The sequence below is a fragment of the Gordionus sp. m RMFG-2023 genome, chromosome 1 (genome assembly GCF_954871325.1).
Source record: "Gordionus sp. m RMFG-2023 chromosome 1, tfGorSpeb1-WG-v2, whole genome shotgun sequence".
Classification (NCBI taxonomy): Eukaryota; Metazoa; Nematomorpha; class Gordioida; order Chordodea; family Parachordodidae; genus Gordionus; species Gordionus sp. m RMFG-2023.
In genome coordinates, this window is record NC_088775.1 from 29,460,629 (window position 1) to 29,479,909 (window position 19,281).

At 25.4% G+C, this 19,281-nt stretch overlaps 1 protein-coding gene across 3 annotated transcripts in view; it reads left to right on the top strand.

The window, feature by feature from the left end:
- Positions 1-19,281, top strand: part of LOC135932063 (protein UXT-like) — a 39,512-nt gene that overhangs the window by 1,840 nt on the left and 18,391 nt on the right. Inside the window, exon 5 of one of the 3 annotated variants that reach the window (XM_065469408.1) lies at positions 7,822-7,890. The exons of 1 other annotated variant lie outside the window; for it this stretch is intronic. In XM_065469408.1, the coding sequence (XP_065325480.1) occupies positions 7,822-7,857 (36 nt within the window). In that variant the 3' untranslated portion in view covers positions 7,858-7,890. Of the gene's footprint in view, positions 1-5,964; positions 6,071-7,821; positions 7,891-19,281 lie in introns of those variants that run through there. One more of the 3 variants, XM_065469410.1, reaches the window with a different exon arrangement.

The window sequence follows — 19,281 nt, forward strand, 5'->3', positions numbered from 1 at the left end:
ATAATTCTCACCTTCAATTTTTTTATCAAATTGTTTAAGATGGGAAACACTTATTGGGAATTTGTACAAAACTGTTTATATTTTGATATCCATGATTATTTGTTATTTATGGAAATTTCTAAAAGAGATTGTGGATGGGGGGGGGGGGGTAAAAAGAACTTATGATATGGTATATTGCCATACCTTGTTAAAATTCAAATTTTAAGTGAGCTAAAAAAAAATTGCTTATTAATAATAATTGTTTGATTTCAATAATAGAATGTTCTCAAAATATTCTTTATTAAGTCATTCCCATTTATCTATAATGACATTTTTAGCTGCACTAAGAATTTCTATCGGGTTACCTGACGACAGTATGGTGTTATACTTTATTAACAATTTTATATTGGTATGACTTAAATACACTATAATCCTGACATTCATTTTTAAAAAAATTCAAAATTTTTATCATTCATAATCATATCACCTATAGGACGCTGATACATTATTTTATTTTTTTCATAAGTTATCTATTTACAATTAGTTGGAAACGTTGTTAGTTCATTAACTTCTCTGTGTTAATTATTTTTATAATTTAAATTTTCTTCCATTTGTATCTAAGTCAAATCAATGAAATAGGAATGCATTTTAAAATAGGTTTTATACATTGGCCAGGGAAATTCAATATTTGAATGGCTAATGCTGCGTTGATTATTTCTTTTGATTCTTTGTAATCACTTGTGATTAGGGTTTGAAAATTCTCTGGAATTTTTATTGAAGTAACTTTCAAATGGGAATAAACGGGAATTAATAATGCATAAATTGTAACCAACAATTTTCTTTATACTATTATATTCAAGTAAAACAGCAGATAAATTATAATGCAGATAATAAATATACATTAAATGTTTAGTAAAATACATTATATAAACGCTCACTCGTAAATAGCAAATTACTTCAAAGTTAAAAAATACATTCTTAATATAATTAAAGGTATATTTGTTATTAAGCTTAAAACTAAAACTATAAAATGTAATCCACTAAATAATGAATAAACAAATTTTAAGCTATTCATGATTATTTATTAGAAAAATTAAGATTTGACCTTTTTAAATAGCATTTTTAGTATAATTAAATTGCTGTAAAGTAACGTCGTTACCTTTATTAAAAAAAGGAACGCCATTAGTTACCTTTTCTAGAGGTAACGGTAACGCGTTTCTTTTTTTGAGTAATTTATTATACTATAAAATTTCTTTTATTTATTTAATATAAATAATTTAAGCCGAGTTTTTAATTTATATAAACCACCAATCCTTCATTTTTATTTGAAATTCTCTTTGTGGTAAATAATATCAATAAATAATATTCATTACTAAGAAATTTTTTTATAAATTACTAGACAGTGAGCAGTGGCGTAGCCAGGATTGATCCATGGGGGGGGGGGGGGTTTAAAAAATTTTTGGGGGCTTCGCCCCCAAACCCCCTTATCAAAATTTGCCAATATTTTGTGTATTATACCCAGGCCAGCATAAATATTAAAAAATATTAGAATTAAAATTTTTGCCAAATTTATAATTAATAAGCGTCTGAAAGCATTATTTTGAAAATGTTATCAATGTTTAGTAAATTGTATATTAATTCAATCTATTCGATGTAAAAAAAATTTGCCTCCCCCCAAACCTTCCAATTTTATGATCAACTCAATATATCTTATTCTATGTTAAAAATAATTATTTTAATTAAATTTTTGCATATAACAATATTTTGCAGATATTAAATTTATTATTAACTTTATTTATTTAACTATGTATTTATTTTAATAATATATAAAAAAATAAATTTCAAAATATATAAATTTTATACAGATTATTATATTAAAAATTGAATGTAAATAACTATATTTTAAAAAAATAAAATTGCAATAAAATATGTAATTCTTGCTAAAAAAATACAATTTAACAATTTTATTTAGTATAAACCCTTTATTTAACTATGTGTTTATTTTATATACAAAAAATAAATTTCAAAATTAGAAATTTTATACAGATTACTATTTTAAAAATTGATTGTAAATATCTATATTTTAAAAAAATAAAATTACAATAAAATATAAGTAATTCTTGTATGCAATTTAAAAAAATATAATTTAACAGTTATATTTAATACAAATGAGTATATTATATAAATAATTCTTATTGTAGGTGCAATACTATTATTAAATATAGTATAAAAATATCATGACTAAAAATTCATTATAATTAAGTTTTACATTTAAAAATTTTATGACTAAGAAAATATTACAATTATATGATTTGAATTTATAAAGAGAGGTCTACTTTTCTCTGAGATTTGGCTAATTCATCTAGAATCAAATTTTTATCTAGAATAATCTCCTTATAAATATTTAATAGGACTAATCCATTTAAACGGTTTTTACCGGTGCTATTTCTTAAATAGGTTTTTAACCTTTTCAAAGTTGAAAAAGACCTTTCATTAGTGCAGGTACTAATCGGTAAAGTAGCTAAAATAAAAAATAATGTTTTGATATTGGGCAGGGAATCTAAAATGCAATTACACATGGAAAGGGCCTGCAAAGCATTTTTTGGTCTCAAAGAGTACATTTTTATACCAAAATTCGACATCACAAAGTAACTTATCATACGACCCTAATAAATCATCAGAATAAAACTCTGAGATGTTCTTAATATCCTCTCGCGTTTCAAGTGTAATCAACAATTCAGACTCAACCGGCAAAAGAAAATAAAAGCTTTTTAAAATAAAATTGTGACTTATAAATCTTTCCTTTAATTGAAATAAAAATGTATCAATAAGTGGAATAAAAATGTTAATTTTATAAAAATCCTCAATCGTAGATGCATCAATATTTGAGCGATTCGATTGTCTAGAAACTACTCTAGGTTTAAAAATTTCAATCCCAAACATATTAGCTATCTCCTTTACTTTCTCATATATTTCGTGAAATTTTTCATCCACATTATCTCTGATATTTGTTAATATTTCAACAATATCCTTTGCCCTATTAATAACCTCACTTAAATCCAAATCAATTTTTTGTAACATTTTGCTAAAATCATATGTATAATTAAATAAAAAATAAACACATTGAATAGAAATTAAAAATTGAGGCTTCGTAATAGCCTGTAAAAGATTTTCCGCATCTGCGGAATCTTTATCTTTGTGTAATATGTATGATTCCAGTGCCGCAAAAATAACCTCATATAACTCGATGAAAACCTTCACCGATTGTTGTCTTTCAATGAATCTTGTGGGACAAAATCTTTTTAATTTTTTTTTTGAATTTTTTGAATCAATTTCATCGAACGTTTGGGTAAAAATCTCCCTCTTCTTGGGTGGGGTAAAGAAGTCGCAACCCGACGATATTGTTTCTAAATTTTGAAAAATATATAAAAATTATATAAAGATATCTATAATACATAATAAAATCTAATAAATTTCAATTAAATCAAAATATTTTTACCTAAACTGTTCCGGATGTCTCTAATTTCACATGCCTCAGTTATCATCAAATTCAGGCAATGTGAACTGCAGTGAACATAAAGAGCTTTGCTATAAAGCTCTCTAATTCTTGACTGGACCCCTTTAACATGGCCACTCATCGAGGGAGCTCCATCGTACCCTTGGCTTCTCAGTAGATTTAAATAAAAATCCAGGTTTTGAAGTGATTTAATAATTTGATTAGCAATCGTTTCTGACTTAGTGTCAGGTAATTCAATATATTGAACAAATAGTTCCTTCATTTTATAATTAGTTGTTCAATATTACCAATATCGGAAGTTTCATCCGCCAAAACACTAAAAAATGGTGATGCTTTGACTTTTGAAGAAACTTCCTTTAATATAAACTGATTGCATATTGATATTATTTCATTTTGAATAGTGGGACTTAGGTAAGTAGCATTTTTAGAGGAGCTTTCAAAAAGCTTTAGGTAGTTGTCATTATTATTACATAAAAATTTCAATGATTCCTTGAAATTTCCTTCATTGTGAGAAGGGGATGTAAGTGTTAGGGGGCCAGGAGATATCTTATGAGCTCTTAACGCCAAGCCCTGCCTCCCTAACCAAATGATAGCATCAATAATTATAATTATTCTTGATCGATTTTGGTCTTTCTAATTGCAAGATTTAAATAAAAGATATTATAAATAATACCATTACCTTCGTCATCTGAGGATACAACGAAAACCAACTCAACTGATGGCTGATTTTTACTAGCAAGAGCAACATCTATATCTATATATATTTCTAAATCAAATTACACAACTTAAATTTTTATATACCTTTTTCTTTTTGTTGTTGACGAAAAAACTTACGGATATCCATATTTAAAAATTATAAAAAATTAAAATTTACAAACTATCTATATAGTTTAAAAATATATATTTAATAATTAAATTTATAAATATCTAATTTAACTATGCCAAGCCAGAAAATATTTACAAAATATCTTTATTGTTATTTAATAAATTTAACTATGCCAGAAATTATTTACATACAATATATCTTTATTCTTTTATTGTTATTTAATATTTTAGTTCATATAATTTATATATATTTTTAAACGATGTGATCATTTAAAATTAAAACTCCTTTTTTTATAAATATATTTCATTGTGATATTCATATTCATATTGTATTATATATAATATATTATCTTATTTCTCTAAATTGAAACCGTTTTTTAAATATAATTATTCGCAATAAAAAAATAATAATTTTTTATTTTATAAAAAAAAAAAAAATTTACAAAAATAAACATTTAATTTTTTTTCCATGGGGGGGGGGGTAAAACCCCCCTTGTCTACGCCACTGACAGTGAGTTACAATACTTGAAAAGGAGGTCTTTTAATGAAAATTCCCATAATGTTCTACACGTATATGTTCTTCTAATTTTAGACTGTTGTTAACAACTAGTGATATTAGTTTTACGAGTTTTCCTGTATTTTATGGTAAATTTCTTATTTTCATTTACACTTTAGTGGATAATTTCTACTAATAGTATTTTTCTTTAGCTGCTGAATTTTCAGTTTTATAAAGTAGTTCGTAACTTTGTTCCACTTGTAGTGAAGTTCTTTCGTTTGATTTTAGAGTATTACTTATCATTACTGTAAAATTAATTAGGAGTATGCTCTATTATTAAGTGTTGTAGTTTTGACAATAATTAGTAATAAATTATAAAATGAAGTATTACACATAATAATACAACATGAATTATCTTATTGCTAAGTGAAATTAAATAAGTGATATTTTTATCTTTGTCCTATTGTAAATTTTTTTAATTAGTAAATAATCCATTAAAAGAATTTCTAATACTTAATTATTCAATAGGAATCTCCTAATACTAGGTTTTATAAATATGATATACTATTTTATTGTATTGTAATTTATTATAATTAGTGAATAATTTATCAAATGTAACCGATAATAGTGATAAATTTAATAAAGTTAATATATTTTAACATCATTAATTTCAACATGAAATAAATAATAACAACTACTAACTCATTAACCTTCTGTACCAACAAAAATTTAAACATTATGAAATTCATTTGGATAATTATAAAGTATTCCTTAAAGTTTTTAATTAATTTAATAAAAGACAATTATATTTGGGATTTTAAACAGCATTTCTTTTCTTTTTCTTATTTTATATCTTATCTTTTCGCTTCTTTCATTTCTCTACTAAATCATTATTTACTAAAACGGTATGGGTAAGTTCCACTCACTTATTTAGTTTCATCTGGGTGCAAGGTGAGAAAAAAAATCGGCATAATTATAAGAAGGCGTTCGCTCACTTTGGACAGGTTATGACCAACGTGCTAGATAAGATAATAAATTTTCAGTCGATTGTTAATCTAATTAATATTCAATCAAAATTCAAAGTAAATGTTAATAATAATATTATTATTCTATTTTATAATTTATTTTAAAAATATTATGTCCATAGTACATACTTCTTCAGATTAAGATGATTTAAACCTTCCCTGGCACCAATTTGAAAAATATTTCACACCAATAAAGAAAATTGAGGGTACACAGTCTACACTTTGTAAATGTAAATTATGTCCCAACGCAAATATTTCAACTTCAATGTCCAGCAGTTCAAACTTAAAAAAGCATATGAAGGTGAAAAGATGAATTAATATATTATTATCTTAAACATTACTTTAATAATAGAATATTAAATCATGGGTATTATAAAATATTCCATAATGTTTTGAAATTAATCATGAAATTAAAATATAAGCAATTAAATTATACTATAGTATAGAACTGGGCTTGGAACCAGCATTAAAAGTCAAGATTAACAAAATATTGATATTGGTTCAAAATATTATATTAAGTTTAAACAATATCTTCTATTTCTTGTTTTAATTTTCTATTGGTTTAACTTCAAATTGTTAAATTTAAAGAATAAAATAGCGATCTGTAAACGTTTAAATAAATATATGTATTGAATAAAACTAAAGAAATATTGTTTTAGAGGATTGAACCAAGATATTTTCCCTGATTCCTTTTTAAATGATAATTCTGAAAAAGATAAGAAATTGAAAAATTATCTTTCGTAATCATAATTTCAATTTTTAATGGTTTCCTTGACAATAAGCTTAGTGAAGGATGAAAAATGCAATTAAATTTTTAAAATATTTATCTTCAATTATTGAAAAAGCTAAGTTATTTTTTATAAAAAATTCAGTAATTATTAATATTTTAATTAAAAATAGACTGTACATTCCTGAAAAATGAAAGATATTAATGAACATTTGAATAGTAAAAAAAATTGAAGCCAATCAACTAACCCTATTTGAGATGTTTAATCCATCTACATCGAAGATATAAATAGCACAATCATATGTTGATAAATTAGTTTTTAATTTTGTAATTGAGGAATTACTCATTTTCAATTTTAGATTGCACTGCATTTATTAAAATTATCAAAAAATTGCAGCTAATTAAAAATGTGACGTGTAGGCCTACTCTCGCTTTAAAAATTAACAGAGCTATGCCACCATGGCAAAGAAATTAGTGGATTTATTGTGTATCCCAAAATTGTATATTTGTAGATTCTTAGTCAGCTTATCGGTATATAAAATATATATTTTATAGATTGATAATATTGTCCTTTAAAAAAGTTCTCATTTAGAAATCACGGTACACTGGCTACACCCAGACACTATTGAGAGGGATTCAGCCTGCTTAGCTTGTAAAAGGCTAAACCAAAAACACCCATTTGATTATATAGCAAAAATAATCTTTGAAATTTTACCACATATAAGTTACAAAATAAAGTGACCAAATGCATTACCAACAAAGCTAGAAATTATATAAAAGCTTTCAATTAGAAAAATTATAATATATTTATTAAAAATTTATTAGAGTATATGAAAAGGAGAAGAATCGGATGATAAAATAGTTCCTCTGACATTATTTGAAAATTAAAATAATGATAGTATTGTATACTTTCCTAAGCATTATTCCTGTTCAACACACTTTAAATCTCATTAAGTCTTGCTTGACATTGAAAAGCCAGGTAACGATGTTCATATTTCAAAAATTACATTTTCTAAGTGTAAGCTATTGTGGAATAAACATGGGCAATCTTCAAACTGTGCAGCTATTTTTAAGGAAAACATAGTAAAATATCTGATTAAAACGGTTAAAATAAGATGGAAGGGAGAATTGTCAAAAATTTGACGAATTTTGTGATAATTCTGCAGAGATTTTCAGATAACAAGCCCTTCATGGATGAATATTTTATGGTTAGTGTAATTAAGAAATATGATATATATATATTATTTTATAGGTTATGGAACCGATTGTTACAGCTCTTTCAATTTAAGAGAGTGAATAAAAATGATTTGGGATATCTCACTCCCACGATAACTATTATAATATTAAAACTTAAAAAAATGGCTTTAAGCCGCTTATTAATTCAATCCTGGAAGGCACAGATTAAAGGTATACAGTTCAATTATTGCTTACAATTTATATTTTGATTATCTTTTATTTTCAATAGATTCTAACATCCATTAAGATGAATATATACCATCCACAATAATTCACACGCTATTTAAATTGGATTGACCCTGGATAAAATTAGAGGTCAACAAAGGAAAAATGCTGGAACTTAGCAGTTTGAGAAAAGACTTAATAAAGAAAGTGCAGACCTAATTCCTTATTCAACACATGCCAGAATATTTTCTGATAAAGATAAATTTTTTTTGATGAGGAAATGAATCATATTAAGCTTTTTTAAAAATAAAGATAATTCTTTCAATATTTTTAATAAATTGCTTTAATTAAAATTTTTATTTATTAAATTACAACTTTCCCATCCTCTGTGTGTGTGTATTTAGAACGGCGAAAGCTGTGTTGAGCACTAAGCGCTCTTTTTTGTCTGATCAAAATTTTGAAAATCAATTGTTGCTAAGAATAAATAAAAAATTCTTATTGTATAGTTTTATTTATATTATATATTGTAGGAAAAAAACAGAGTTGTTAATCGCTACTTTTAAAAGTAGCGCGCCATTGCTATTTATCAAAAAAATTAGCTCGCTACCGCTATAACTATTAGTCAATAAAAGTATCGGCTATTAGCTACTTTTTATAAAAAAAATTAAGAAACAATTTTGTTTTATTTTTTGCTTATAATATTGTAAAGTAAATATATAAAAATCAATATTTTTAAATATTAAAATATAATTAGTTTTGATTATAAAAAAATTTATGATAATTTGTTGCATTTTATAAGTTTTTATGTTATGTGTCCAACTATCTGCCGTGGTACATATATATGATATCTCTGATAATCTACTATTAGAGCATCTTTCAGCACTTTAAAGTTATCAGCTATTTTATTCATTAGTGTCTGGTGACATAAAATTGTTGTACCAGGGGGGGGGGATAAAGTTTTAATCATCATGGTAAATGATGGATTATCAACCAAGGACATTGGCTGAACTGTATCAATTATAAAATCAACAATAACTTTATCAGCCAATTTCTGAGAAATATTGGCATTTGTATTATTAATTAATTTGGTTTGAATTGAATTAGTCTTTTTGGATGTAGAGTCGGCTATACCAAAATTATTTAGATGTTTCTCCATTTCCTTAAAAATATTGGCATGAACAGTCTTATAAAATAAATACTATTAGAAAGTAAAAATGACAATTTATCTTTATGTGATAAATTTGAAGCCAGTTTTGGTTTTTATATTTATTTTAAAAAAAATTTCAAATCTAGGGTATGGGAAATTTGTATTATATTGAAAACATTTTCTTCCCTGGTATCTTCCATTTCATTAATATCATTGTCTGAATCACTTTCAACGATTTGGATATCCATGGGCGATGAAATTTTAAATTATTAACACGTGATTTAGGTTTATATTACAAATGAAAATATAAATTACAAATTGAAAATATATTTCAATTTCAAATTAAATAATAAATCAAAAAAATTATAATTAATTATGATATTATATTTACATTTTCATGTTTATACTTACCTTCATTATATTTTTTAAAAGTAGCTAAGTAGCGCTCAAAAAAAGTAGCCGCTATTAGCTATAGCTATCAAAAAAAGATAGCGCACTAAGTAGCTCGCTACTTTAACAATTCTGGAAAAAAATTAATATTTTTGTTGTATATAATATTTAATTTTTTAAGAAACGAGAAACCCGTTACTTTTTTGAAAAGTCAGTAGCGCGCGTTCCTTTTTTAAAAAGGTAACGGTAACGCGTTCTTTTCTCAGAAGTAACACTGGCGTCGCTAGGGGGTGACGCGCAGGGCCTCGAGCCTTCTGAAAAATTTGAATAGCCCACTGAAGCAAAAAATTTTTTTTTTAATGGCTCCTTAATATTCCCTTGAACTAAAAAGAAATTTTTTTGATTGCCCACTGAATGATTTCTTTTATAATTTCATTAAGTAATATATAGATATAATTTTATTACCTAGAAAATAAGACTATTTAAATTTTTATTAAATGAATATTATTTTAATTAATAGATTCGATTAATACATATAAATTATATTTTCACTATGTCAGCTTGCAATCAAATTCTGTATTAAAAATATAATATCAATAACTCACTAAATATTAATTTAGCTTTAACAGTTGAAGTTTAATTGACTTTTATTATTTAACCTTAATTAAATATATATAATCATATATTATTTGAAAATTAACAAATTTAATATTGTAATTAGCCGAGTTATTAAATTTATTATCATACCTTAAAAATATTTTCAAGGTTGTAGATATATAGTTTATAATCCTCTACTATATACAGTTGTTTATAAAATATTAGATATAATGCCACTTATAGATGTATGTGACAGTTATATAATATATTACAGTTAATATCATAATAAATTTTACTAATAAATGGTTTTGATAATAAATATAATAACAAGTTGCATTCAAGTATTTAACGCCATCTATTTAGTTATAAATAATTTTAAAAATTAAACATTTTATTATTCATCCTGCAATAGATGTAATAAATTTGATATCTTTTCTTCTCTTTTTTTATGTTTTTAGGAAAGCTATTTTTTTCTTTTTCGAAAAACAGTCTTGAGTTAAATTTTTAATACAAGTATATTTTTGATATTATTACAAACTACTATTATTTTAAGATATAATATATCAAGGTAGTGTGACAATATGTAAAATCTTAATTGTTTCATCATATCATTCTGGTCCTTATTTTATAGTTAGAAAACGTTTCATTTCTATTATGGCATTGCCGTATAAATAACTCTAGGCTTTAATATATTTACATAATTATTTCTTCCAAAGATTTTTAGTGTTTTTATTTATCAATTTATTTAACATAATAAATTCTGATATTAGTTTACATCGTGAGTGTCATGGCTATTACTGCAAATTAACCAGCATCTATTATTTGTGTTGCTATGTAATTTAAGATTATTACTATGTGGCTGAGAGCATATAATTGCATATTTTAGATAAACAATAATGGTCAACTTATATATCATTTAAAATAGAAGATAATCTTTTAGAAATTTAATATCTCACAATAATTTTCTCGATTGCTTATCTAGCTCCCATCATGCCATCTAAGAGGAAGCTCTAACCACCATATAGTTTTATGATTTGGATTAGTCGTTTATACGCTCTCCTTCAAAAATTGTTGATTGGGTTTAGGCCAATAAATTTTTCCTTATTAATCCATTCTATAAAACATTCTCTAAAATGGTAACAGAGAGCTATACTAGTTTGCAGTGACCCCTACACTTTTTGAGGGATAGAAGCAGAATACCCCCCTAAAGTACCCCCCCTCCCCCCATTGTAAATTATTTTTTGACACCAATAAATTTCAAAAATAATTTTCAATATTTATTATAATATAAATATAATGTAAAAAATATATGCTTTAAAAATATTATTTTTAAATTAATAATTTAAATAAATTAGGGGAAGAGAAAGCAAAAGAATTTATAATTTCATCAATATTTAATTGTTTAAATAAATTATTTTCCATTGATAAAATGGTTAAATTATTAAGAAATGGATCTTTCATGACACTACGAAGTCTTGTTTTAATTAGTTTAATTTTACTCATGACCCTTTCGGCATTACATGATGTAGTAGGAATAGTTAATAAATATTTATATAAAATTGTTAAATTTGGGAAAGCAGAAAAATTTATAAGCAGACGATAAGGTAAAATAAATGAATAGTTTCTCCAGTCTGAATCATTCATCTCAGAATTATTATCATCATCAGAAGAAGCTAAATAATGTATTAGTAAAAATATTTTAATTAAATAAATTTACAATTCTCAGAATCTGACAAATCTTCTTTAACCTCTAGGTCACGAATAATAATTACGTCCCCCGTTTTAGCCATTTTATAAATATTTCTAAACATCAACATTTCCTCAAAAACTTGACTTGTATTTAATTGATAAAATTCACAGATATCCTTGATATCATCTTTAACAATTGCCTTTGCCGCCATTCCCTTTGGGGTAAAAAATGATGTTTGACTCAAAAATTTTATCGATTCATCGTTAAATCTTTCACTAAACTGCATAATAATTAAATCAAGTGCAGCATAAAACACACTGATTTTAAAGCTAAAATAAAATATTATATTTAATGATGAAAGTATATATATACCTCTCCTTTTTGGATTGTAATGTTTGAAGTCTTTAACTTTCAAAATAAAAAGGTAAATTTCTCTTCATAAAATCTTGGGCCTTTGAAAAGACATCCAAATATTCAGTGTTATTATCTATTTTAGGATTATAAAATAATAAAAGATAATAATTTAAATTATACTTCTCATATTAATCAGGCAATCTTTTGCCAATTGAATTTGATTTATTGCTAACCCTATATCCTTCGAAATGGTTTGCAATTTTGTACAAGCCAAGCTTGTTATCAACAATATTTTATCCAAAACACATAGTGATAAAATAAAATCAAATTTTTCTATTCTATAGACTATAGCACTAGCCATAGTGGAAGTGGCAGGATCTTCAGAATCCTTTAAATTTGCCAAAGCTGCCCTCAAAGCATCATAAAGTAGGAAAAAATTTACAATCACCTTATATGATGTTAGCCAGCTTCTATAAATATATAATAAACATTATATATCGAAACAATTAAGATAATATTACCGAGTGGTATTCTTGATGCGTAAAAATCTATGTGATTTTGTCAGTAAATCACTGACATGTTTTGAGCACTTCATATCTTTTAACACCATTAAAATATACGTAAATTTCGTCTAATATTCCTAAGACATTTCGCAGCTCTTTTACTGATTGGCATAATTGAACAACTATTAAATTTAATCGATGACAATAGCACCAAATAAAAGCTGCCTTTGGCGCCTCCGCTCTAATCAAAGCCTGCACTCCATTAATTCTTCCACTCATGTTTGAGGCGCCATCATAGCTTTGTCCCACTAGGAATTCGAGGGGTAGATTCATGGAGCCAAGCTTGGATATTATATTCTTTTTAATATCGAGGCCCGTTATATTTCCCGTACAATAAATGTCTATCAGCCTTTCAACGGGCTTAGGTGTCTCGCTATTTTCAACATATCTCACTATCAAAGCTATTGCTTCTGATTTCGATACATCATATGTGCCATCAACTATAATTGAATGGGCACCTGTTGAATACAATCTCCTTTTGAATTTTTTTATAACCATATTTTTCATGGTTTCAATAAGAATATTTATGTTATTATATGATAACAGATTTGAATATAATTTAGATTTTAATCCCTTAATTTTTTTCTCACTTCTTCTTTCTTCATTATCTAGTATATACATTTTAAGAACAGGCTCAGAATCTGCAATAAGTTTAATAAGGCTCATCATATTGCCATCTTGTTGCCTGTTCCCCCAGAAGGCTTGATTGCGAGATAAGCATTTATATTTTTTTTGGTTAATATTTTTGGGCATATTTTGATAATGATCTAAAAATTATAAATGATTATATATAAGATTTAATATTTAAATTTTTACTATTCACTTTGATAAAATTTTAATTTTGCGTCAAATCTTGAAAGTGGAAAAATAATTTTATGATAAGAAATATCGGATAACAAACTAATTTGCTAAACATCGACCATAAAAATTTTTAAAATAAAAAATTTTAAAAAAAAAGTACCCCCATAGAAATTTATAGAAGCAGTTGCTTCGGACCCCCCCCCCCGTTGTAGGGGTCACTGCTAGTTTGATAACCTTTTGTCAATGTAAGTTGCTAAGAATTATATTATTGCATTATGCCGTTTTTTATATGCCAGTTTATTTTGTATGCATAATATAATAAATGACAAAATATGAAAATCAGAATAATTGTTCAGAGTTAGCAAATTTTAAAAAAGTATAATATATTAATATAAAACCCGGCCGAAGGTTGGGCAAAGCGGGCCGAAGGCCAGCAAATTGTGAGGTATGGGGGGCAAATCCCCCATAAAAAATTTTCTAGTTGAGCCCCCTGAGATTGTGAAGGCTAGCGACGCCCCTGACGTAACAAGTAATGGTAACGCGTTTCCTTTAACGTTTAAAACACTAGGTACAAGTAATATATTTTAAGAAGTTTTACAGTCAAATAAAATATATTTATTATTAGGCTTACGCCTGATATATACTATATAGTAAACACGTTTTGTTAATGCGGTGCAATATTTAACGCTCGATTTTATCAAGCCAATAAATAGTCATAATTTATAAATATGGAGCAAAACGATGAAAAAAATATGTTGCAACTTTTATTTCGAAAATTATCGCCTGTGAAGAATCTGTGATTATGATAGTGTTAAATATCTCATTGCTTGAACAAAACGCGACTATTGTAAACGAGGCTTTGGGGAACAAAAATATGGAATGTTCCAAGCTATTCATAATTATTATGTAGGGTGGTCTTGCACTGAGAATTGGTCGATAAAAGTCGTTGAATCTGTGGTTGATAACGCTCTTGAGATACAGAAACGATGATAATTGTATTTATTTAAAGAAAAAGTTTTATTATCTCTTTTTTTCATTTAAAATACATATATATATATATGTATTTTAAATTATACATAATTAATATAACTAAATGTCCAATTAACATATCAAGATCTACAATTATTGCCTTAAACAGTAAACATTTAAATGGGCATTATATTAACGCTTTAGACAATAATAAATAAAGAAATATAATATAATATGACATAAATGTCTTTATAAACATTAAATTTTAAATTGAAATAAAACATTATATATTACATGTTACCAACATGTAACAATTGTTTATAAGAAAAACTAGGATTCAACCTTTTTTTAATTTTAAATCATACCAAAATAAAATATATATAAGTAATCTATTTTGAGAAAAGTTGTATCAAATAAAATTTATTTATTATTAGACTTAAGAAACAAAAACTATTAAATGTGAGCTAAGAATATTTTTAATGAAGGCATCCATATTCATGATTATTTATAAGAAAAAGGATTTAACTTTTTAAAAATAATTTTTAAAAAAATTGGGAATATACCCTCTCAATAAATTCCCAGGTTTGAAACCACTTATTGTAATATTTGCTGAATCTGATATAAATTAATATAGTTTACTATGCTAACGTTTAAAATAACACTTGTGTGGTTTATTTATGTAATGAAATAAACTCGTACATAATATTTAATCAATTGAATTCAAATATTATTTCTTTTACAAGGTTTCCCATTCAAAAAAGGAAAAGTCCCAATCTAAAAAGGAAAAGTTTCTATCATAAAAGGAAAAGGTCCGATCAAAAAAGGTAAAGGGTCAATCAAAAAAGGAAAATGTCCAAATAAAAAAGTAAAAGTGTCAATCAAAAAAGGAAAATTCCCAAAAAGAAAGGAAAAGGTCCTATCAAAAAAGAAAAGGAAAAGTGTCAAAAGTAATTTATTAAATTTTTTGTCAATTTTTATTTATTTTTGTTATTCCTTCTTAATTTATTTCTAAATTTTTGCGATTTCTTTACGTTTTTTTCTTACTGTATCTTTTCTCAATTTATTTTAACTTTTTGCGATTTTCTTTACTTTTATTTTTCTTACTATATCTTCTCTCAATTTATTTTTCTTCTCATTTTTGATAATTCTTTTGTATTTTTGAAAATAATTTATAAATTTAGGTCCATTTTTATAACAATTCTTTACCTTTTTTTTCATCATACATACAATATTCTTTTTATGATTTTTTCATTGTAATATTTTACATACATTTTTAACCTTTTCAATCTCGTCATTTTTATCTTTATTTTTTGAGCATTTCAATTTTTTTTCTTCTCATTTTTGATAATTTTAAAAATAAGAATTTAAAAATGATTATATTTTATTAATTTATATATCGTTTAGTTCAAACATATTTAATTTTAAAAAGGTTCATTATAACCATACTGTTAAATATATATTGATAAAAATATTCAGACGACCTTTTCGTATTTTTTCTTTTTTTGAAATATATTTATATGACCTTTAAAACTTATTGTACTTTTCTTTTTTTGATATGTAAAAACTTGTTAAAATAAATTTTTTTAACTAACCTTAACCCTTTCGCGCCCAACTTTTTCCCCTCGATGAAAATTTTTTTTGAAGAGATACTTATTATAGACACAAATAACACATTTTTATCAAAAAAACTTATTTCGAGTATTTCTATCAAAAAATTCAATGATTCCAAATGTCATCAATGGGCAAAATGCAAGTTCATTTAAAAAAATATTTTATTTTATATGAAATGAAATGACCAGGGTTGGGCAGTATTTTGTATCTTTTTTAAAATTTTGGATAGTATCTTGTATCTAGTATCTAAGATACATATTATTTAAAAGTATTTGTATCTTAACCAACTTTGTATTCAAAAAGATACAGATACTTTAAAAAAAATTATATTGGTTAATTTAAATAGTATTAAAATTTAAAATGATATTGTTTTAAGATTTAAATGAAAAATTTAATCAAAATTTAGATATTTAAAGATAATTTTTGATATGACGTTGGTCGTCATATAGCAATTTGCTAACAATTAGAACTACCATATTTGAATTGTTTTATATCTGTCTATTTTAAAATTATGGAAGAAGAGAATAGAATAATATGTTTATCTTCTTCTTCAGATGATTCTTCAACCGAAAATTATAACAATAAATTTAAACTAAGCATACTTAATGGCAAATTTTTTGAAGTACTTCAAGATGATCATAAAAGAAATTCACGTGACTTTGGTATTGACTAAAAAGTTATAGCAACTGTTACAGATAACAGCTCTAACTTTAAGAAAGCTTTTAAGGAGTTTGGATATTCTATGGAAGCTGTAGATGACTTTGACATCAATGATGATGAATGTATAGAATTCGAAATCATTGAAAGTATTATTTAATACTTCTTTAAAATTTATTATGATATTGTAAATTTAGTAAAAAAATTTATTCAAATAAAATTATTTATTTGTTTATTTAAGGGTCTAAAGAAGCCTCAATAACATTGCCTCAACACATTCGTTGTTTGTGCCATATGATAAGTCTAATTGCCACAACAGATGTCGAGAGAGCTATTAAGGATTCTCCTAACATTTCTATCATCCTGCAATAGCTAAATGTACTAAGCTATAAGAATGCAAATAATAGGCCTAAAACTGCAGAACTTATCAAAGCAGTTTTAGGAAAACAATTAGTTACACCTTGTTGCACTAGATGGAATAGTTTGTATGATAGTCTTCATAGTTTATTAAAATTTAAAAGCGAACTTCCTAAATTATGTCAAAAATTAGAATTTCCGAAATTAAGAGATATTGAAATTCAATATTTAGAAGAATATTGCAATATAATGGCCTCATTGGCTATAGCGATTGACAAAATACAGAGTGAAATCAACTGCTATTATGGAGAATCAGCTCCAATTTTAAATGTCGTTAAAAAAAATTACAAATTTAATTCAAACCAATCTACAATTTTGCAAACCATTAGCTATTGCCATAGAAAATTATAAATAAAAGATTTAAAAATATATATGATTTTGATAACAATTTTAAAAGTGCATTTTTGGCAACTATTTCTCATCCCTATTTTAAAAATCGTTAGATTGATGGTGAAAAACAAAAAAAAATACCTTCAGGATTTGTTATTACATGAAGTTTTAATTGTTTTTAAAAATAATATTGAAATTAATACTTCAACAAAATCTTCAATTGATGAAGATGATGATTACTTTTGCCTTAAAAGTACCACATCCAATTCTAATAATTCAATAAATGATATTGAAATAGAAGTCCTAAATTATATGAAAGATGACAGGCGGAGTATAAATATGTTAAATAGTTATAAATATATAAAAGAAATATTTATTAAATATAACACAATATTACCCTCCTCAGCCCCCGTTGAAAGATTATTTAGCTTTGCTAATATGGTTAATAGACCAAATCGTCAAAGATTGAACGATAAATATTTGAAAAATTAATAATATTAAAAAATAATGCTGATTTATTATTATTTCCTAATTATATAATTATTAAATGGAATATCGCATTATCTTTTATAATAAATTTGTTATTTTCTACAATTTATTTTAAATATTTTTTTATAAATTTATATTATAAATAAGAAAATAAAGCTTTATACATTTTGATTTTGACTATTTAAAGTTTTTAAAAAAAGTATCTTGTATCTTAGATACTTTTTTTTAAAAAAAATACAAGTATCTTATATCTTATTGAAATTTTTCTAAAGTATCTTGTATCTTAAATACAAAATTTTATAAAGTATCTGTATCCGAATATAATTTTCTGAAAATTTGCCCAACCCTGGAAATGACAAGTAACAATTTCGTTTATTATTTATACATAAATAAATATTACACTTTTGACACATAATTCTTGAATATGCATCTACGCAATACTTGCACCTTTGTTTAATTGTTACGGGCTTTGGGAAATGACCTACTTGGTCATATCTTATATCCGATATGGGGACAATATTTATGGATTTTCTTCTCTTTACAACTATACTGGAAGGTCTTCCAGTCTTCTTGTTATTATCCTTTCCTGCTAGCATCAGCCCTTTTGCTATTTGAAATTTAAATACCAATAATGTCATAAATTTGATATTATTTGCTTTCATATGGCGTCTATAAAGGAGACATGCATTTATTACACAAGAATCCAATAAATGGAAAACCATTCGCATATAATATCTTTTCCATTTGATATCTGACCCATATAACTCCACCAGCATATCGTGAAGATCTACTCCATCCATTCCCTCATTATAGTTTTTTAATTATGCATTTCTACATTTATAAAGGTTTTGTCCGATACAGACCATCGTTTGGTCGTAGGTAAAACACCTATAAAATTAGATATTGTAATAACAGCTTTGTTGTCCTGCCATTTGCAGATAATAATACCGTTTTTTTCACTTTTATATTCTACAGCGCCTCTTCCTTCCTTTTTTAAGTGCGCATCCTGATAATCGATTAGACCTTACCGTTCCGGACACCAAATATCCCTTTTTTTTAAGAATCATAAATAATTGGTATGAGAAGAAAAAATTATCCATATATAATTTATGGTTTTTATTTGATGGTATTATTTCAGACAGGCGAAGTACGATATCTCCACTGATGCCTAAATATGATTTTATAGTATTAGTAGACTTTCCCTGGTGTATTTCAAAATCATACATAAATCCAGAAAAGCCACATAGGGCAAACACTTTTATCCCCCATTTATGGGGCTTCGATTTAATGTATTGC